This window comes from Bombina bombina, chromosome 6, assembly GCF_027579735.1.
Source record: "Bombina bombina isolate aBomBom1 chromosome 6, aBomBom1.pri, whole genome shotgun sequence".
NCBI lineage: Eukaryota > Metazoa > Chordata > Amphibia > Anura > Bombinatoridae > Bombina > Bombina bombina.
The window spans coordinates 861,924,526-861,947,414 of NC_069504.1; the positions used below are offsets into that span (position 1 = coordinate 861,924,526).

At 38.7% G+C, this 22,889-nt stretch overlaps 1 protein-coding gene across 1 annotated transcript in view; it reads right to left on the reverse strand.

The window, feature by feature from the left end:
- The window catches only part of DNAH2 (dynein axonemal heavy chain 2), a 456,831-nt gene that overhangs the window by 51,891 nt on the left and 382,051 nt on the right, over positions 1-22,889 (reverse strand). Inside the window, exons 71-74 of the mRNA XM_053719507.1 lie at positions 15,322-15,466; positions 4,983-5,182; positions 4,707-4,833; positions 2,693-2,879 (exon numbers count right to left, since the gene is read on the reverse strand). Of these exons, the coding sequence (XP_053575482.1) occupies positions 2,693-2,879; positions 4,707-4,833; positions 4,983-5,182; positions 15,322-15,466 (659 nt within the window). The remainder of the gene's footprint in view (positions 1-2,692; positions 2,880-4,706; positions 4,834-4,982; positions 5,183-15,321; positions 15,467-22,889) is intronic.

A 22,889-nucleotide genomic window follows, 5' to 3' on the forward strand; every position in this document is an offset into this window, starting at 1 on the left:
CACCCCCAGGAGGTTGAGAGGAAACAGAAGGCACAGAATGAGAACCAATTAAAGCTTGGGACGTTTGAGGAGAAAGCTGAGGCATGTCATGCACAGCAGTATCCTGAGAGACACTTGGCTCAGAAGGGAGTAACTTGTTTTTGAATTTTAAAGTCTTAGCTAAGCATGAGGAACAAAATTGCATAGGCAAAACAATTTGCGCCTCTAAACATAATAAACATTTATCCATAGAGATGGACTGATCCTGTTCTGAGTCCATAGCTACCGTAATAAGTCCTCACTAAAAAAAAGACCAATTGAAATGCAAATAAAAATTATGAGCAAAATTATATTAATTTGATCCCAAAAAATAAACAATACGTTCAAGGAATATGTAAAGCCTTTTAACACAGAGGCTAATAATTGTATTAACACTCTAAGACCCGAACTAAGACAAGAGACCTAAGCATTTGTCTGAGGCTATCAGTATCCCACTAGAAAGAGGAGGGAGACTCTCCAGCAGAGATCCTCTCCTCTAAGCAAACGATCCAATCAGCAAAGTCTGCGAAAGCCGGCACTTTTAAACTCACAACGCTCCGCTCCGATACAGAGCAAATGCGGAAGTCACGTGAGCTGCCAAAAAAGAACTGCACCATAGCTAATAAGCGTGTTTAATGAAAATGGCCCAAATAAAGTACCCTGCACATATTCATTTTTCAAGAACTGAAAAAATAAATAACAACCCCTTGTCAAGTAATTAAGGGAAAATGCAAGCAAGCTTCATTAACTCTTAAGTCTCTCTAACTGTCTCATTTATAAAGTGCCTGTAGATTGTGCCAATAAAGTTGCCCCTGAATGTACCCTTAACCATATAAGGATAAACTGAGTCCCAAAAGATATCCACTTGAGGGTAACCTCAAAAGTGCTGACCTTCAGTACCTAGAAGGCAAAAGCACTTACCTGTGGATCCAGTTGCAGGGCAGATAACAGCTACTAAGGTGTGACCGGTACTCCACTCCCTGTCAGGGACCTGTAGAAAAAGAAAGAACAGAGTAACCAACGCTGGCTTTCTGCAAAGGGGTAGCAAAGGGTTAGAAGTAAAGCAAAGACCACCTTGCCGCCTTCTAACTGCTAAAAAACACCACTACTCTTACTAAAGAGGTTGACATGGACACAGCTAGACCCCAAACCTTGCTTACAGGGAAAAGTACCCATAAAAGGATTAAATATCTTCAGACACCGTTGTTGCACATCCTCCATTGACAGAGGCAAAGAGAATGACTGGGGATTATGGGTAAAGGAAGTTACACTTAACAGCTTTGCTGGGGTGCTCTTTGCCTCCTCCTGCTGGCCAGGAGTTGGAGTAATTGGAATGACGTAGTGGACTCTCCATGCCATAGGAAAGAAAATGTTTAATAAGGGTTAAAAGGGATATGGTATATTAAAAGGTATTTGACTAGGAAAGGCTATAATGTATGTATATATATATATATATATATATATATATATATATATATATATATATATATGTATATACAGCACATGTGTATTTATGTGTTTATATGTGTAAACATGTATATGCATACATATATACACAAACACATGTATATATATATATATATTCTTTGTATTTTTAAATATATATTTCTATATATTGTATATATGTATCTATAACTGTATATATATTTAAAAATAAAAAGAACAATTTCCTCTGTGTGAAGAACATTTAAATGCAAAGTTATTCATAACTACCTTTGGATTTAGCGCAGTTGATCAAACACAGTGACTGGTTAGCACAGGAGCGATAAGTGCAACGTTTTTATAAACAGCACGCTCCATTGAAGTTTATGGGAAAATAAGCTATTGCAATCATGATATCCAAAGTCCTGAAGTTGGCTCACATTGGACTTTCACTCTTGCTTTTACTTTCAACTTGTAATACTTTAAGCAGAGTTAGCGCGTGAGTGAAACTGAAAGTTAGAGCACCACTTGCAATCTGGCCCTTAGTGTTTAATGTCCCTTTAAACTTAGATTCAGAGTAGTAAAATACTACTGGGAGCTAGCTGAACACATGTAGTGAGCAAATTGAAGAGGCATAAGTATGTAGCCACCAATAATCATCTAGCTCCCAGTATCACATTGACTACCTAGGTATGCTTTTTTAACAAACGATAATCAAAAGAACATAGTAAAATTGATAACAAAAGTAATTTGAAAATTCTTTTATAAAATAATGTATGAGGCAAAATAAAATTCTAATTCAATATGATTAAATAAACTTAAAATTCAATAATTGGGTAATAATTATTTTTAGGAAATGTTTCAATAGTTGCTGTTCTTTTAAGAGACAATAACCTCTAAAAATGTTGTCATGCACATAAAAGAGTATTATTTTAATATGTTATATATATATAGCATGGAAATTGTTAACTTAAACCTATTTATTTTGATTTTAACACATTTTCTTCTATAGAAAAGGTCATTGGCTAATAAGCAAAACTCCCACAGTTCTATTGATGAACTGTATCATACCCCACAAGTATAAAAACAAAACTGTTTTTTCTCAGTACCATAACAAAAATATAATAATATATTTTGAAAATACCCCTTTTTTCAGATGCAACAGAGAACAAACATTACTGTAATATTCCTTTAATCTCCATGTGTTTCCTTCTATACCCTGAAAAGCCACCCAGCTACTTATATTCAGTACCTGGCAGGCAGGCATTTTCTGGTTCTGAACTTGTATACCACATAATCCAGTCCCGTGGGTACTGCTCAAAGGAGTTCATTATTCCATGAAAGTTTGTCAATTTATCCAGCTCGGTTATATTGTCCCAGTTTGCATCAGACAGCCATGCTGAGCAAGGGTTATCCATCTGCTCCTCCCGGTCAAGTACCTGCAGGGGTAGAGGAAAGGGGCGTGAGTAAAGTGCAGCCACTCAAGGGACTAGATCATATTCCTGTTGTAAATTTAACAACTACCTATAACAACAGAGATCTCCATTAAAGAGATTTTATGACTAAATCACAGTATTAACTTATAATAATGAAAATCCAGTTAGGTTTAAAGAGACACAAAACTTGACAAATAAAAGTCTCAATTTTAATTTATGAAGCTTAAAGGGACACTGAACCCAATTTTTTTCTTTCGTGATTCAGATAGAGCATGAAATTTTAAGCATATTTCTAATTTACTCCTATTATCAAATTTTCTTCATGCTCTTGGTATCTTTATTTGAAATGCAAGAATGTAAGTTTAGATGCCGGCCCATTTTTGGTTAACAACCTGGGTTGTCCTTGCTGATTGGTGGATAAATTCATTCACCAATAAAAAAGTGCTGTTCAGAGTTCTGAATAAAAAAAAAAGCCTTAGATGCCTTTTTCAAATAAAGATAGCAAGAGAACGAAGAAAAATTGATAATAGGAGTAAATTAGAAAGTTGCTTAAAATTTCATGCTCTATCTAAATCACGAAAGAAAAAATTTGGGTTCAGTGTCCCTTTAAGCTTCATAAATTAAAATTGTGTCCCTTTAAATAAGCTAGGTAGCAATATTGTATTAAGATTTAGAAGTAACACTGTTCTTACCTCAAATTAAAGGGACAGTAAAATTAAAATGAGCGTTTCATGATTCAAATAGAGCATGTCATTTTAAACAACTTTACAATTTCGTTTTACTATCAAATTTGCTTTGTTCTCCTGGTATCCTTTGTTGAAGAGTAAACATAGGTAGACTGATAGGAGTTTAGAGTGAGCAAGTGTCTTTGGTACTCAATGTCAGCAGTGTTTGCAACAATATTTATATTAATGTTATACATAGTTGCAAACACTGCTGCCACATGGCTAAAGACACAAGCTTGCACCTGCGCTCACCTACGATGACTCTTTAAGAAAGGATACCAAGAGAACTAAGCAAAATTAGTAATATAAGTAATTTAGATAGTTGTTTAACATGTCATGCTCTATCCTATCCATTTAAGTTTCATTTCAAATTTCCTGTTCCTTTAATCTACCGGTAGTCTGGCCCGTTCTCTTGACTATTTGTTTTCTTCATGAGGCAGCAGCACGGTACAGCCAATCACACGCTGTAACACTCACTACTAATGAACAAGAAGATGTGAGCTCCAGCTGCATTCTATTAAACCCATTGCTTAAATCTATAATAGAGGTAGTAGAATGCGGCTGGAACACGTGCTTTCAAGTTCAGTAGCAGTCAGCATTACAGCGTGTTTGAAAGAAACAAAATAGCTGAGGGAGCAGGGCTGAGTACAGTTAGGTTAATTTAGGGTAAGCAGGGAGTTATTTCTAAAAAAATGCAATACACTAGTGGCATGGCAGATAAACTACCTTACCTTAGCTTCATAATGTAGCTTTTATTTTTCAAATGTTGCGTCCCTTTAAGCCAGAGGATATTTGTTTTTACTTTAAGTTAATATTGCACTGTGATTTAAGGCACAATTTTCTAAAGCTCTCTGGTCTGGCGAGATTCTATAAGATTGCTCATCAGTATTAAGAGGCTTCTCAGGACAATGTTTATCTTAGAACTGGGTATCTCGTTAAGGGGAGTTCACTATGTTGAGCAGAGACATTTATTTTACAATATAAGTGAAACAAGCTGATGATTTCTCTTCATGCACAACAGTTGGAATAAGCCAGATTCAGTCCAACATATTACAGTGTAATAAATACAAAGTCACAGGTACGCTACCTTCTCCTAATAACTTACCACACCGCCACGCAGGAAGAAGTTGTACTCATCCATATTAAGTTTTCCAGCCACCTCTAAGATCTTGGCACACATTTGGAAGCTGAACAGGAGCTTGTGCCGCTCAAACAGAGCACGGCAGGTGTATCTATGGACATAAAAAGGGAACCATAAAGGAAGCACTAGAATGGCACAGACTGATGAAAAGCCACAGACTATCTTTATACACAGGGAACAACCCCTAGAGGAGGCTATAGAGACATGTTGTAGTCTTAGCATGACACTGTAATCACTCACTTGTACACGGAGTAGGTGTGCCAGTCATTGAGGTTGGTGATCCTCTCCTCTAGGTTGAAACTGCGCTGGCTCTTGTCTATGCTCAGATGAAAGAGGTCAATGTAGGAGTCCAACGAGAACTGATACATGGGATCAATGTGTCCAAGGTCATTCAGGACAAAGAAGAGAAGGGATGCACGTTGGGCACAGGGACGGTAAGCCTGAAAAAACGGGGTGAATGTTAGGATATAGAAATAAACAATGCTGTGGTCAAAATGAGGAGTGCTAGATATAAAGAGAAGATAGGATAGAGATGGATTCAGTGGAAGCACAAGGTAAATATAAACACAAGACTATAACCAGGGAATATGAAAAAAATGCTTGCTGGGAGTAGATATTTCTGTCAAAATTAAATTCCCCATAGAACATTTAACTATGATTGGTAAATGATATGTTTTAGGTATTAAATTATTTATTGTGCCAATGTCCCCAGACCCTAAAACAAGTTACGCATTGATTGCGTGATCAGTAAGAAAACGTATACCTGTCCCTAACTGACCACAGCAGAGGAGATAATATAAATAAAACTAAAGAGGTTTATCAACGGATATGTCCCTGTTCTGCAAACAATGCACATCTTGCTAACAAAGCAATCTTTAAAGGTAAGGTAATGGTGATTAACCACAAAATGACAAATGTAAATGTGTTTAAGACTCTATTTTGCATGCAGATGTTTTGCAATGCAATGCTAAAAGGATATTAAATTTTAAATGCAATCCCATCTAAAATGTTAAAGGGACACTGAACCCACATTTTTTCTTTTGTGATTCAGATAGAGCATGCACAATTTTAAGCAACTTTCTAATTTACTCCTATTAACAATTGTTCTTTGTTCTCTTGCTTTCTTTATTTGATAAATAAAGCATCTAAGCTAAGGAGCCAGCCAATTTTTGGTTCAGTCCACTGGACAGCACTTGTTTATTGGTGGGTGAATTTATCCACCAATCAGCAAGAACAACCCAGGTTGTTCACCAAAAATGGGCCGGCATCTAAACTTACATTCTTGCTTTTCAAATAAAGATACCAAGAGAATGAAGAAAATTTGATAATAGGAGTAAATTAGAAAGTTGCTTAAAATTGCATGCTCTATCTGAATCACGAAAGAAAAAATTTGGGTTCAGTGTCCCTTTAAGAAATGAAGGGCCAGATTACAAGTGGCGCGCTAACAGTTACGTGCGGTTATCGCGTTGGGTGTAGAGCTCGTATTACAAGTTGAAAGTAAATGCAATCGCTTGAGCGCAGTCGGGATAGCACGTCCTCAGAGCTCTGGTTAACTGTTTTGTGAAACAAAAAAGTGTCACAAAACACATCAAAAATATATTACAAAGAACAGTTACAAAAAAAAAATTGCATTAAAAAGTTTTAAGGACTAAAAGATATGAGGTCTCAGGCATGCAAAGGACTTTAACATAGAGATACATACATATACATGTCTAAAGATGTATATATATGTATATATATATATACACACACACACATATATATATATATATATATATACACACACATATATATATACACACATATATATATATACACTGTATATATATATATATATATATATATATATATATATATATATATATATATATATATATATATATATATATATATATATATATATATATATATATATAAAATATATACAGTGGATATAAAAAGTCTACACACCCCTGTTAAAATGTCAGGTTTCTGTGATCTAAAAAAATGAGACAAAGATAAATCATTTCAGAATTTTTTCCACCTTTAATTTGACCTATAAACTGTACAACTCAATTGAAAAACAAACTGAAAACTTTTAGGTGGAGGGAAGTAAAAATAAAAAAATAAAATAGTATGGTTGCATAAGTGTGCACACCCGTAAACTAATACTTTGTTGAAGCATCTTTTGATTTTATTACAGACTCAGTCTTTTTGGGTATAAGTCTATCAGCATGGCACATCTTGACTTGGCAAGATTTGCCCACTCTTCTTTACAAAAACACTCCAAATCTGTCAGATTGCGAGGGCATCTCCTGTGCACAGCCCTCTTCAGATCACCCCACAGATTCAGGTCTGGGGTCTGACTGGGCCATTCCAAAACGTTAATCTTCTTCTGGTGAAGCCATTCCTTTGTTGATTTAGATGTATGCTTTGGGTCGTTGTCATAATGAAAGATGAAGTTCCTCTTCATGTTCAGCTTTCTAGCATATCTGTGTACATATGTATTTATATGTATATTTATGTATTTCCAGACATATATACGCATATAAACTTATAAATACATATGTATACATATATAGACATATACAGATAAGTGCATTGGAGCCCTTTGCAGTTTAGTAGATAAAAACATGAAAAAGCATATTTATTCAATATTCAGTTTTAATAAAGTGTTATACTGTGTATTTACTGTAAATATTTCACATTCCAATGTTCTGCACATAGGGGAATATGTTCTATGTATTTACAAATAGATATTCCTATATATATCTGTATATATCTATAGTATGCATATATATATATATATATATATATATATATATATATATATATATATATATATATATATATATATAAAAATAAAAAAATCATCTATATATACAGTGGATATAAAAAGTCTACATACCCCTGTTAAAATGTCAGGTTTCTGTGATGTAAAAAAATGAGACATAGATTAATCATTTCAGAACTTTTTCCACCTTTAATGTGACCTATAAACTGTACAACTCAATTGAAAAACAAACTTAAATCTTTTAGGTAAAGGGAAATAAAAATAAAAAACTAAAATAATATGGTTGCATAAGTGTGAACACCATTTTAAAACTGGGGATGTAGCTGTGTTCAGAATTAAACAATCACATTCAAAATCATGTTAAATAGGAGTCAGTACACACCTGTCATCATTTAAAGTGCCTCTTATTAACCCCAAATACAGTTTAGCTGTTCTAGTAGGTCTTTCCTGACATTTTGTTAGTCGCATCCTACAGCAAAAGCCATAGTCCGCAGAGAGCTTCTAAAGCATCAGAGGGATCTCATTGTTAAAAGGTATCAGTCAGGAGAAGGGTACAAAAGAATTTCCAAGGCATTAGATATACCATATAACACAGTGAAGACAGTCATCATCAAGTGAAGAAAATATGGTGCAACAGTGACATTACCAAGAACTGGATGTCCCTCCAAAATTGATGAAAAGACGAGAAGAAAACTGGTCTGGGAGGCTGCCAAGAGGCCTACAGCAACATTAATGAGCTGCAGGAATATCTGACAAGTACTGGCTGTGTGGTACATGTGGCAACAATCGCCCGTATTCTTCATATGTCTGGGCTATGGGGTAGAGTGGCAAGACGGAAGCCTTTTCTTACAAAAAAAATATCCAAGCCCGGCTAAATTTTGAAAAAACACATCTGAAGTTTCCCAAAAGCATGTTGCAAAAGGTGTTCTGGTCTGATGAAACCATGGTTGAACTTTTTGGCCATAATTTCAAAAGATATGTTTGGCGCAAAAACAATATTGCATATCACCAAAAGAACACCATACCCACAGTGAAGCAGGGTGGTGGCAGCATCATGCTTTGGGGCTGTTTTTCCTCAGCTGGAACTGGGGCCTTAGTCAAGGTAGAGGGAATAATGAACAGTTCCAAATACCAGACAATATTGGCACAAAACCTTCAGGCTTCTGCTAGAAAGCTGAACATGAAGAGAAACTTCATCTTTCAGCATGACAACGACAAAAAGCATACATCCAAATCAACAAAGGAATGGCTTCACCAGAAGAAGATTAAAGTTTTGGGATGGCCCAGCCAGAGCCCAGACCTGAATCCAATTCAAAATCTGTGGGGTGATCTGAAGAGGGCTGTGCATAGGAGATGCCCTCGCATTCTGACAGATTTAGAGTGTTTTTTGCAAAGAAGAGTGGGCAAATCTTGCCAAGTCAAGATGTGCCATGCTGAAAAACTCATACCCAAAAAGACTGAGTGCTGTAATAAAATCAAAAGGTGCTTCAAAAAGTATTAGTTTAAGGGTGTTCACACTTATGCAACCATAATATTTTATTTTTTTATTTTTATTTCCCTTTACCTAAAAGATTTCATTTTGTTTTTCAATTGAGTTGTACAGTTTATAGGTCACATTAAAGGTGGAAAAAGTTCTGAAATGATTTATCTTTGTCTCATTTTTTACATCACAGAAACCTGACATTTTAACAGGGGTGTGTAGACTTTTTATATCCACTGTATATATAGATATATTGTACCAATGTACGATTAGATATAAGTAGAAATATGTATTTATGAATAAATAGAACATATTTTGCTATGTGAAGAACATTGGAATGTGAAATATTCATATTTTCATGTCAGGTTAGCACACTTGAGAATATTTGATCGGGTTTGCGCATGAGTAATGTAGTGTAAGTGTATTTTGTAATGTTTTTTTTATGTATTTTTGTGCAACCTTTTTGTTTCGCAAAACAGTTAATCAGAGCTCTGAGGATGCGGTTATCATTTTAGTGTAAATTTAATTTGCGCTTACGCAATTGCGTTTACTTTAATCTCATAATACCAGCGGTAAACCCAACAAGAACAAATACCCGCAATAAACCCCTTATAGCTCGAGTGTAACTGTTATCGATCCACTCGTAATCTGGCCCTAAATGCATTTTATAGGCATAATATTAAAGTGAAGGTAAACTTTGGTGAATGAAAGTCTGTTTTCTAAAAATGCTATTAAAAACAGGGGCACTTTCATTCATCAAAGCAGCCGTTTTGTTAAAAAAATTACCTTTTTTTCTTTTCACTGCTACAGCAGCTTCCCCCACCTAGAGATCCTCTATTCACACGTCAGCAATTACTAATCCAGCTTCCTCCAATCACAGCATGGCCTCAGGCAATGACTACCCTGGGGGGAAAGCTGTGATTGGAGGAAGCAAAATACACCTGATGAAATGGTTGTGTTGGACCGAGAAACGTTGTGTTTGTGTTTTTAATAAAGTCTTTTATACAATATATAGACATTGGAATATTTTATATGCTGCAGACCTTATACTAGTCTGGATAGAATTACAGCCTTATGTGACCTGAAGCTGTATTTACCCTATGAAGGGAAATTATCTGGGTGACATATGAGAACTCAGGAGGTCTGTGTATTACGACAATAATGCTGTATATCTTGGAGTGATAATTCCTTACAGCTCTGGAGTGCAGTACGTTTTGACAGCATCACCGGAGAAAGTTGTCTGGACCAGGAGGCATTTGTGACACAATACTTGCGCTAACTGCGTGTATGAACCACTGATTGTGCACTATGGTGGCACCTTCTTCTTTTCTCTTCTAACCTACTTGTAGATCTTTGTCTTGACACAACCAGCAAGATTTGGAGGAAGCTGCTTGCCACTATTACTTGGAGATCAAGGGATCCACAGATTTGGATTTTCTCACGGATTTGGGACACTATTATCAATTGTTGATTTAGATAAGTTGTCTGATCACATTATATTGTTTGGTCAATTATCAATATTTTATAATATATTGTTTAATGCACTATGTACTGGCACTAACTCTGCAGTAGATTTTATGATATTATTCATTTGAAGGGTGTTCGTGTTATTATACACATCACTGATTTTGTAATATTTGAGTATACATACTCGCCACATTTGATACCACACAAAACCTCAATTCACCATATGTGAATGGCTAATTGTTAGGATTGATGGTATATCACAGATTTTAAACCCCTTACTAATTAAATATTATTGGTATTAGGGTTTTTGCCGCATTCAACTTATATATTGCACTTTTTATATTATTATAGAGTCTCTATCACCCCTATGAGTGCTATCGTTACCTCTGTAGCAGTCTCTATCACCTCTATGAGTGCTCTCCTCACCTCCTGTAGCAGAGTCTCTATCACCGCTATGAGTGCTATCGTTACCTCTGTAGCAGAGTCTCTATCACCTCTATGAGTGCTCTCCTCACCTCCTGTAGCAGAGTCTCTATCACCGCTATGAGCGCTATCCTCACCTCTGTAGCAGAGTCTCTATCACCTCTATGAGTGCTCTCCTCACCTCCTGTAGCAGAGTCTCTATCACCGCTATGAGTGCTATCCTCACCTCTGTAGCAGAGTCTCTATCACCTCTATGAGTGCTCTCCTCACCTCCTGTAGCAGAGTCTCTATCACCGCTATGAGTGCTATCGTTACCTCTGTAGCAGAGTCTCTATCACCTCTATGAGTGCTATCGTTACCTCTGTAGCAGTCTCTATCACCTCTATGAGTGCTCTCCTCACCTCTCCTGCAGAGTCTCTATAACCACAATGAGTGCTCTCCTCACCTCTCAAGCTGAGTCTCTATCACCTTTATGAGTGCTCTCCTCACCTCTCTAGCAGAGTCTCTATCACCTCTATGAGCGCTATCCTCACCTCTGTAGCAGAGTCTCTATCACCTCTATGAGTGCTCTCCTCACCTCTCTAGCAGAGTCTCTATCACCTCTATGAGTGCTCTCCTCACCTCTGTAGCAGAGTCTCTATCACCTCTATGAGTGCTATCGTTACCTCTGTAGCAGTCTCTATCACCTCTATGAGTGCTCTCCTCACCTCTCTAGCAGAGTCTCTATAACCACAATGAGTGCTCTCCTCACCTCTCTAGCAGAGTCTCTATCACCTCTATGAGTGATCTCCTCACCTCTCTAGCAGAGTCTCTATCACCTCTATGAGTGCTCTCCTCACCTCTGTAGCAGAGTCCCTATCACCTCTATGAGTGCTATCGTTACCTCTGTAGCAGAGTCTCTATCACCTCTATGAGTGCTATCGTTACCTCTGTAGCAGAGTCTCTATCACCTCTATGAGTGCTATCATTACCTCTGTAGCAGAGTCTCTATCACCTCTATGAGCGCTATCCTCACCTCTCTAGCAGAGTCTCTATCACCTCTATGAGTGCTCTCCTCACCTCTTTAGCAGAGTCTCTATCACCTCTATGAGTGCTCTCCTCACCTCCTGTAGCAGAGTCTCTATCACCGCTATGAGTGCTATCGTTACCTCTGTAGCAGAGTCTCTATCACCTCTATGAGTGCTATCGTTACCTCTGTAGCAGTCTCTATCACCTCTATGACTGCTCTCCTCACCTCTCCTGCAGAGTCTCTATAACCACAATGAGTGCTCTCCTCACCTCTCAAGCAGAGTCTCTATCACCTTTATGAGTGCTCTCCTCACCTCTCTAGCAGAGTCTCTATCACCTCTATGAGCGCTATCCTCACCTCTGTAGCAGAGTCTCTATCACCTCTATGAGTGCTCTCCTCACCTCTCTAGCAGAGTCTCTATCACCTCTATGAGTGCTCTCCTCACCTCTGTAGCAGAGTCTCTATCACCTCTATGAGTGCTATCGTTACCTCTGTAGCAGTCTCTATCACCTCTATGAGTGCTCTCCTCACCTCTCTAGCAGAGTCTCTATAACCACAATGAGTGCTCTCCTCACCTCTCTAGCAGAGTCTCTATCACCTCTATGAGTGATCTCCTCACCTCTCTAGCAGAGTCTCTATCACCTCTATGAGTGCTCTCCTCACCTCTGTAGCAGAGTCCCTATCACCTCTATGAGTGCTATCGTTACCTCTGTAGCAGAGTCTCTATCACCTCTATGAGTGCTATCGTTACCTCTGTAGCAGAGTCTCTATCACCTCTATGAGTGCTATCATTACCTCTGTAGCAGAGTCTCTATCACCTCTATGAGCGCTATCCTCACCTCTCTAGCAGTCTCTATCACCTCTATGAGTGCTCTCCTCACCTCTTTAGCAGAGTCTCTATCACCTCTATGAGTGCTCTCCTCACCTCCTGTAGCAGAGTCTCTATCACCGCTATGAGTGCTATCGTTACCTCTGTAGCAGAGTCTCTATCACCTCTATGAGTGCTATCGTTACCTCTGTAGCAGTCTCTATCACCTCTATGAGTGCTCTCCTCACCTCTCCTGCAGAGTCTCTATAACCACAATGAGTGCTCTCCTCACCTCTCAAGCAGAGTCTCTATCACCTTTATGAGTGCTCTCCTCACCTCTCTAGCAGAGTCTCTATCACCTCTATGAGCGCTATCCTCACCTCTGTAGCAGAGTCTCTATCACCTCTATGAGTGCTCTCCTCACCTCTCTAGCAGAGTCTCTATCACCTCTATGAGTGCTCTCCTCACCTCTGTAGCAGAGTCTCTATCACCTCTATGAGTGCTATCGTTACCTCTGTAGCAGTCTCTATCACCTCTATGAGTGCTCTCCTCACCTCTCTAGCAGAGTCTCTATAACCACAATGAGTGCTCTCCTCACCTCTCTAGCAGAGTCTCTATCACCTCTATGAGTGATCTCCTCACCTCTTTAGCAGAGTCTCTATCACCTCTATGAGTGCTCTCCTCACCTCCTGTAGCAGAGTCTCTATCACCTCTATGAGTGCTATCGTTACCTCTGTAGCAGTCTCTATCACCTCTATGAGTGCTCTCCTCACCTCTCCTGCAGAGTCTCTATAACCACAATGAGTGCTCTCCTCACCTCTCAAGCAGAGTCTCTATCACCTTTATGAGTGCTCTCCTCACCTCTCTAGCAGAGTCTCTATCACCTCTATGAGCGCTATCCTCACCTCTGTAGCAGAGTCTCTATCACCTCTATGAGTGCTCTCCTCACCTCTCTAGCAGAGTCTCTATCACCTCTATGAGTGCTCTCCTCACCTCTGTAGCAGAGTCTCTATCACCTCTATGAGTGCTCTCCTCACCTCTCTAGCAGAGTCTCTATAACCACAATGAGTGCTCTCCTCACCTCTCTAGCAGAGTCTCTATCACCTCTATGAGTGATCTCCTCACCTCTTTAGCAGAGTCTCTATCACCGCTATGAGTGCTATCGTTACCTCTGTAGCAGAGTCTCTATCACCTCTATGAGTGCTATCGTTACCTCTGTAGCAGTCTCTATCACCTCTATGAGTGCTCTCCTCACCTCTCCTGCAGAGTCTCTATAACCACAATGAGTGCTCTCCTCACCTCTCAAGCAGAGTCTCTATCACCTTTATGAGTGCTCTCCTCACCTCTCTAGCAGAGTCTCTATCACCTCTATGAGCGCTATCCTCACCTCTGTAGCAGAGTCTCTATCACCTCTATGAGTGCTCTCCTCACCTCTCTAGCAGAGTCTCTATCACCTCTATGAGTGCTCTCCTCACCTCTGTAGCAGAGTCTCTATCACCTCTATGAGTGCTATCGTTACCTCTGTAGCAGAGTCTCTATCACCTCTATGAGTGCTATCGTTACCTCTGTAGCAGAGTCTCTATCACCTCTATGAGTGCTATCATTACCTCTGTAGCAGAGTCTCTATCACCTCTATGAGCGCTATCCTCACCTCTCTAGCAGAGTCTCTATCACCTCTATGAGTGCTCTCCTCACCTCTTTAGCAGAGTCTCTATCACCTCTATGAGTGCTATCCTCACCTCTCTTGCAGAGTCTCTATCACCTCTATGAATGCTCTCCTCACCTCTTTAGCAGAGTCTCTATCACCTCTATGAGTGCTATCCTCACCTCTGTAGCAGAGTCTCTATCACCTCTATGAGTGCTCTCCTCACCTCTTTAGCAGAGTCTCTATCACCTCTATGAGTGCTATCCTCACCTCTGTAGCAGAGTCTCTATCACCTCTATGAGTGCTCTCCTCACCTCTCTAGCAGAGTCTCTATCACCTCTATGAGTGCTATCCTCACCTCTGTAGCAGAGTCTCTATCACCTCTATGAGTGCTCTCCTCACCTCTCTAGCAGAGTCTCTATCACCTCTATGAGTGCTATCCTCACCTCTGTAGCAGAGTCTCTATCACCTCTATGAGCGCTATCCTCACCTCTGTAGCAGAGTCTCTATCACCTCTATGAGTGCTATCGTTACCTCTGTAGCAGAGTCTCTATCACCTCTATGAGTGCTCTCCTCACCTCTCTAGCAGAGTCTCTATCACCTCTATGAGTGCTCTCCTCACCTCTGTAGCAGAGTCTCTATCACCTCTATGAGTGCTATCGTTACCTCTGTAGCAGAGTCTCTATTACCTCTATGAGCGCTATCCTCACCTCTGTAGCAGAGTCTCTATCACCTCTATGAGCGCTATCCTCACCTCTGTAGCAGATTCTCTATCACCTCTATGAGTGCTATCGTTACCTCTGTAGCAGAGTCTCTATCACCTCTATGAGTGCTCTCCTCACCTCTCTAGCAGAGTCTCTATCACCTATATGAGTGCTATCCTCACCTCTGTAGTAGATTCTCTATCACCTCTATGAGTGCTATCGTTACCTCTGTAACAAAGTCTCTATCACCTCTATGAGTGCTCTCCTCACCTCTCTAGCAGTGTCTATCTTCTCTTCAGTTTCCTCACTGCTCATCAGCTGCTCGCTGACTTCACTAGCCGTTACTTTAGATTTCTGCAGAGTGTTCAAAAGCTGCACATCATCCAGAAGTGATCCTGTTGCCTCATTAAGGAGCCTGTAGGACAGAAGATATAGAACTTATATGTGATTTCTGGACAATTTTCCCTAAAAGAAAACCTGCAGGTGACTGACAAGCCATTTTTATCAGCAACTTGTGTAAACATAATGCATCTCAGCTGTCATAGATATACATTGGATCCATCCTCAGTAATCAATGGGTTAGATATTGCTACACCCATTACATTGATCTTGAATAACACTATGCAGATTACTGTGCAGAGTGAAATAATCACCAAAAAAGTCTATTGAAAGGACATTTAATTGTAAAAATTGTTGTTGTTCATACAAGAGAACACTAAGGCACTTATGTGCAACAATGCAGAAAAATATTCAAAAGAGGCGCATCACAAAGTTAAGAAAGCTGTCAAAATTCCAAAGAACTTACAGTACTGTTTAAAAGCAGAATTGCAGAGAGACGTCTTACCATACATTTCCGTGGGTGGCAATGCTGCTCTGATACTGGCGATATATTCAAAACAGCATTGCCACCTACATCGAAGGTATAATGTAAATGATCCCTTTACACAGTACTATATGACAATACAATTTATGTTTCAACAGAAATTCAACCCTTGTTCTTACAATACAATAGTAAATTAAACATATCCATAATACACCTTTAGGAGCTGGGGGATTGTGGGTATATGAAATATGTATATACATTGATAGCAAAAGATGAGGCAGCAGTCGGTTCCTTGTGTGCATAAAAACCAATTCTTTATTCTTCTTGTTTAAAACATTACTTCACATCACAGCAAACAGGTAAAAGGAATGCAGGTGGTTGACTAGTTTCGGCAATGCCGTAATCATAAACCTGCAGTCACTTAAGAGGTGAACATATTTAAAGGGATTGCTTAACACAGTGATTGGTCAATGTTAATGGGAGGTTACAACCCCTCCCTTACATATTAACCTCTTACTAGTAAATTACTTGTTGCATCTAAATGCAGCATTTAACATGAAAATATTTCAACTATGGCTATAGAACATTAATTAAATCGCTTGTTTAATACAAAATACAATTTATAAATTTATACAATGCAATGATCTAGTAATCTTGAAAGCTGGCCTGCAGGTTAGAGCTCTATGCAATGAGCGGAGAAAACCTTTACTAATAGATTGTAGAACCTTTCATTTAGAGCTAAGGTGTAATCATGTTAGAAATAGCAATGGTTAATTATTCAACACTCAATAGGCTGTTAATGAATATATTTCCAACGATATACAAAAAAAAAAATATATATATATATATATGGTTACTAAATTCGTAAGGGCCCTCTTAAATTTTTCGCCTAGTTTAGAAAACATAGATGCCATCAATAATAATAGGACCATTCTCATGATAAACAAATATTGCTTTAAACCTTAAAATATTTGGACAGATGTGTGGTGATAGATAACGCCAACAAATTCATTTGCCATAAGAGCTATTATTAAGGAAAAAACATGGGAAAACTATTTGATAATGATAGCCATAAAATATTTTTTCTAACACATGTATGTTACTATTGAGTATGTTTAAACACATTCAAAGTGCCCATAGTAATATATATTATACATATAGCCAGTCCGTGAGTTTGAATCTATAAAGCAGAAACCAGCTTGTCAATCACAATATTGCAACAATATATATCTGTGTTTTGTTTTCAAGAGAAACTGTTGCCAGATCAGTCACGGTGGAAGATTGGCAGTATTACAAATATTACAACTATTATGATTGTTACAAATATGGTCTAGTGGGCACCAGTCCAAATCAATGGGATAAATATGTAAAGGGTAACAGTGTAGGTAATAATGGAACTCTCAGCAGACCTCTGAAAAGACCCTTAATATATAAGCTCAAAAATAAATATCAGATAAAGTCAGAGTGGAAAATATTCATTAATGCCAATGATTGATGAGATCAAACTCAGAATTGAAGCCCTCCGGCACCTGTGTACGGAGTTTGAAAATCCAGAAGGCTTCCTGTCTGGCTAGGATCTCATCTTTATTACCCCCTCTTGAGGGTTGCTTAATCTGTTCAATTGCCCTCCAATTAAATGTACTGACATCTCCGTCGTGTACCTCAATGAAATGCTTTGCCAAAGCCGAACAAGTTTTTTCATTTTTGATATATCCTAGATGTTCTCGTATCCTCGTACGGACATCTCTCGTAGTCATACCTACATATTGCCGGCGATGTTGAGTGCATTCAATGAGGTACACGACGAATTGGGTTGAGCACCTGATGCATCCTTTTGTATCAAATGCATCATTGGTTACATAAGAGTAGAATCTCTTTCCCTCTGTTATAAAGTCACACGCCTTACATCTGCCACTGCTGCATTTGTATGTACCATTCACAGCTAGCCATGTGGCTGATGTCTCCTTTTGGGGTAAAAGGGATGGAGATAAAATGTTACCTAGAGTTGGACCCCTAGAATAAACACAATTGAAACCCTTTTCCACTGTCTTTTTTAAGGCCTTATCCCCATATAACAATGGGAAATATTTTCTTATGATATTACAAATGTCATTATATTCAGAAGAGTATTGAGTAACAAAAAGGATTTTATTATCACCCTTTTTGTTTGGTCTACTTCTGAAGGTATCACGTCTGTCCACTTTCCTCACCTCCTTAGCCACATTTTCCACCATATTGGGCTGGTACCCTCTCTCTATCAATCGATTTACCATGTGTGTACTCTCTTCCTCAAAGTCTGTCTCAGTATTACAGATACGTCTTGTCCGCAATAGCTGACCTTTGGCTATCCCTCGGAAAACATGCTTCGGGTGAGCACTTCTGCTATGCAGGAGTGTGTTACCCGAAATAGGCTTCCTATAGAGGCGGGTGATGACTTTTCCTGTGTCAGCAACCCCTCTAAGGGTGACATCCAGATAGTTAATGGTTGATTTATTCCACTCAAAAGTGAAATTCACACCATTTTCACTTTCATTAAGGTAGCGCACAAAGTCACTTGCCTCTGCCTCACTCGATTTCCATATCAGAAGTAAATCGTCAATAAAGCGCCTATACAGGCTGATATGTCTCCTATAGGGATTACTATCTGCATAGACAAAGCACCTTTCCAGCCAACCCATAAAAATGTTGGCATAGGAGTGGGCAAATTTTGCCCCCATTGCCGTGCCCTGTCTCTGCAGATAGTAAGTGCCCTCAAAAAGGAAGTAGTTGTGCTGCAGCAAAAAGGTAGTAACCCTAAGTATGTAATCCATTAGGTATTCCTCCATGTTGTAGTGCAGCTCCAGAAAATATTTAATGGCTTTTACTCCCAAATCTTGTGGAATACTGGAGTATAATGATACCACATCCACCGCCAACCAACTATGGTCTGTGGTCCATATGAAATCTTCTAGGAGCTGCAATACATGTGTCGTGTCCCTGATATAACTATGTAAGTTGAGGACAATTGGTTGGAGGATGGCGTCCAACCATTCAGACAATGGCTCCAAAAGGGAGCCAATGCCTGAAACGATTGGGCGCCCCTTTACATCGGAAAGACATTTATGAACTTTGGGCAGGTGGTGAAACACTGGAGTGATAGGATTAACCACATATAGATATTTCAGTGTTTCCCCATCCAAAATGCCATACTGCATGCCATCATCCAATAAACTGTAGAGTTCTTTTTGAAACCTATTAGTTGGGTTACTAGTTAGAGTGACATATGTAGTAGTATCTTCTAGCTGTCTTTTAGCTTCTGAAATATATGCTGTTTTGTCCATAACAACAACACTTCCTCCCTTATCGGCTTTTTTTATGACGATAGATTCATTACTTTTGAGGCTGTTTAGTGCCAATTTTTCATTTACTGTTAAATTGTGACTTCTGACTTTGTTTGACTGGTGTAGACTAGTGAGATCATCAACTACACATTTATGGAACAACTCAAGTGCTTTCCCTCGACTATGTATGGGATAAAAGGTTGTCTGTTTTTTAAATCTGGGAAAATTAATCAAATTTGGACTTTCACCATTATCAGTATCTTGTAAAAGACTTTCCAAAGTGATAATATCACATGTCTCAGAAAAATCCCTGTTCTCTCTAGTGCTACTTGTTACATTATATACTTCATCTATCTGTTCTGTCATGATTTCATTTGTGTCGGCACTTGTAGAAAAATGTTTGTCTAGGGTCAATTTTCTAATAAATTTGTTTAGATCAATAATGGTGTTAAACAAATTGAAATTATTATTGGGACAGAATCCCAATCCATAATTCAAAACACTATATTCTGCTTTTGTAAGCTCGTGTGTTGATAGATTAACCACACTACCTATTTTATTTTGTTGCCGTTCTTGTTTTCCCTGAGGGTATACCTGTGCTGTATCTGGGTGTGGGTGTGGCCTCTCCCTCCTCCTCTCGGTTGTTTTAGTGCCGACCGAAAAACCTGAGTATTATCTTTTGGGGTTGCCCCCATATTTACATTACTCTTAGTTTTAGCAGCATCAGTCAGAGCTGCATGTGTATGTGATTTATGCCCCATTTGGCTATTGGTCTTAGATTTGGCCCCCTTTGCTCCTATTCCTATGGGGTTTTCATTCACATTCATCATACTGACCTGTGCTAGAACCTCAGGAGTGGGCAACCCTAATGCTCCTTCACTGTCTGACCCTGAATTGTCTTCACCTGAAGTGGAAGCTGCAAAGGAAGATTGTTCATCGTCTGTGGTGTCAGTGGTTACAAAAGTTACCTTCTTTTTATGTTTGTAGTTTCTGCGCTTACCCGAGGGACAACCTTTCACTTCTTCATTGTCTGACTCCGAAGTGTTTATAATATTTTTAGCTTTATTTTTATTAGGTCTATTTCTAGGCCTTCTATTTTTATGCCAAATATAAACTTTGTTCTCATGGTAATCCCTCTGGTCTCGCAGAAACTTACTATGTTTAGTGTTAATCAGTTCTTTTCTAGAAGTCTCCACTACTTCAACCAACATCTTATCAAACTCGCAATACTCGCTAGCTTCTTTAAATTTTTCAAGCTCTACTTGTAATACTGTGATTTCATTTCTGACTGCCTGCAGCTGTTCACTTTTCAACCTTACAAGTACCCCCATTAATCTTAATGAACAATCAGATAGAATACTGTTCCATTCACAAATCAAATCATCATTGTTTCCCACTTCAAAGTTAGGGAACTTTCTTACTCTCAAACCCCTAGGGATCATATTCAAGTCCAGATATTTGTTAATAAGCCATGTATCAAGTTTCAAGCGTATTTCTTTTAACCTTAGAATCTCCAGGGAATAAAACAAATCTCCCAATTTAATGTCTTGTGATTCTTTACGAAAAAAGTCCTCCAGTTCTAAGCCTTCATAGTCTGAATCATTGGGTGGTAAGAGGGAATAAAACTGTGTGTTACCTGATGCTTCCATATTATGAAAAGATGTGTAACTGGAATTAAGGCAAACAGTCCTCAGATCCTGAGTATCTATGGAACCCTGGGCATCAAGGAAACCAATAACAACAATAGAAAATTATCCCAGGCGAAACAAACACACTCTAGTGGATATCTGAACTTCGGTTTAAAATGTCACTTTAAGGCAATGTTCCGTGAAAAACAGGCATATAGGCTTAACATACACACCCCCCAAGGAAGCTTCAACAACCTCAATCCTCCAAGGCATCCACTGATGCGGAATAGGGTGAAAGTAAAAGACTCACCCTTCTGCCATAGGAGGTTTCTTAACGGCCCAAAAGAAACTTAAAGTGGCGAATTCCTCAGAGGTATAATCCTAAATGGGGACAATCTGCGGCTAGAGCCGCCGGTTCACCTATAGGAATTAACTCCTCTCCGTACCGCTTCTAGTTTCAAATGTCGGGCCTCCGCAGCTTGGCGTGTGACGTCATCGGGGTTGTGCGTAGTTGGGGGTGTGCCGCCTTCAGCCTATCACCATCCAGGAGACACGGTGCTTGCACTGTATTGACTTCACAGTGAGAACCGAAGTTTGAGGATCTTCGAAGGGACAAACTGCCAAAGAACAGGGACTCCTTGTCATCCCAAAATAAATAGATAGCAAAAGATGAGGCAGCAGTCGGTTCCTTGTGTGCATAAAAACCAATTCTTTATTCTTCTTGTTTAAAACATTACTTCACATCACAGCAAACAGGTAAAAGGAATGCAGGTGGTTGACTAGTTTCGGCAATGCCGTAATCATAAACCTGCAGTCACTTAAGAGGTGAACATATTTAAAGGGATTGCTTAACACAGTGATTGGTCAATGTTAATGGGAGGTTACAACCCCTCCCTTACATATTAACCTCTTACTAGTAAATTACTTGTTGCATCTAAATGCAGCATTTAACATGAAAATATTTCAACTATGGCTATAGAACATTAATTAAATCGCTTGTTTAATACAAAATACAATTTATAAATTTATACAATGCAATGATCTAGTAATCTTGAAAGCTGGCCTGCAGGTTAGAGCTCTATGCAATGAGCGGAGAAAACCTTTACTAATAGATTGTAGAACCTTTCATTTAGAGCTAAGGTGTAATCATGTTAGAAATAGCAATGGTTAATTATTCAACACTCAATAGGCTGTTAATGAATATATTTCCAACGATATACAAAAAAAATATATATATATATATATATGGTTACTAAATTCGTAAGGGCCCTCTTAATTACCATGAGAACAAAGTTTATATTTGGCATAAAAATAGAAGGCCTAGAAATAGACCTAATAAAAATAAAGCTAAAAAAAAAAAAAAAAAAAAAAAAAAAAAAAAATAAAGCTAAAAATATTATAAACACTTCGGAGTCAGACAATGAAGAAGTGAAAGGTTGTCCCTCGGGTAAGCGCAGAAACTACAAACATAAAAAGAAGGTAACTTTTGTAACCACTGACACCACAGACGATGAACAATCTTCCTTTGCAGCTTCCACTTCAGGTGAAGACAATTCAGGGTCAGACAGTGAAGGAGCATTAGGGTTGCCCACTCCTGAGGTTCTAGCACAGGTCAGTATGATGAATGTGAATGAAAACCCCATAGGAATAGGAGCAAAGGGGGCCAAATCTAAGACCAATAGCCAAATGGGGCATAAATCACATACACATGCAGCTCTGACTGATGCTGCTAAAACTAAGAGTAATGTAAATATGGGGGCAACCCCAAAAGATAATACTCAGGTTTTTCGGTCGGCACTAAAACAACCGAGAGGAGGAGGGAGAGGCCACACCCACACCCAGATACAGCACAGGTATACCCTCAGGGAAAACAAGAACGGCAACAAAATAAAATAGGTAGTGTGGTTAATCTATCAACACACGAGCTTACAAAAGCAGAATATAGTGTTTTGAATTATGGATTGGGATTCTGTCCCAATAATAATTTCAATTTGTTTAACACCATTATTGATCTAAACAAATTTATTAGAAAATTGACCCTAGACAAACATTTTTCTACAAGTGCCG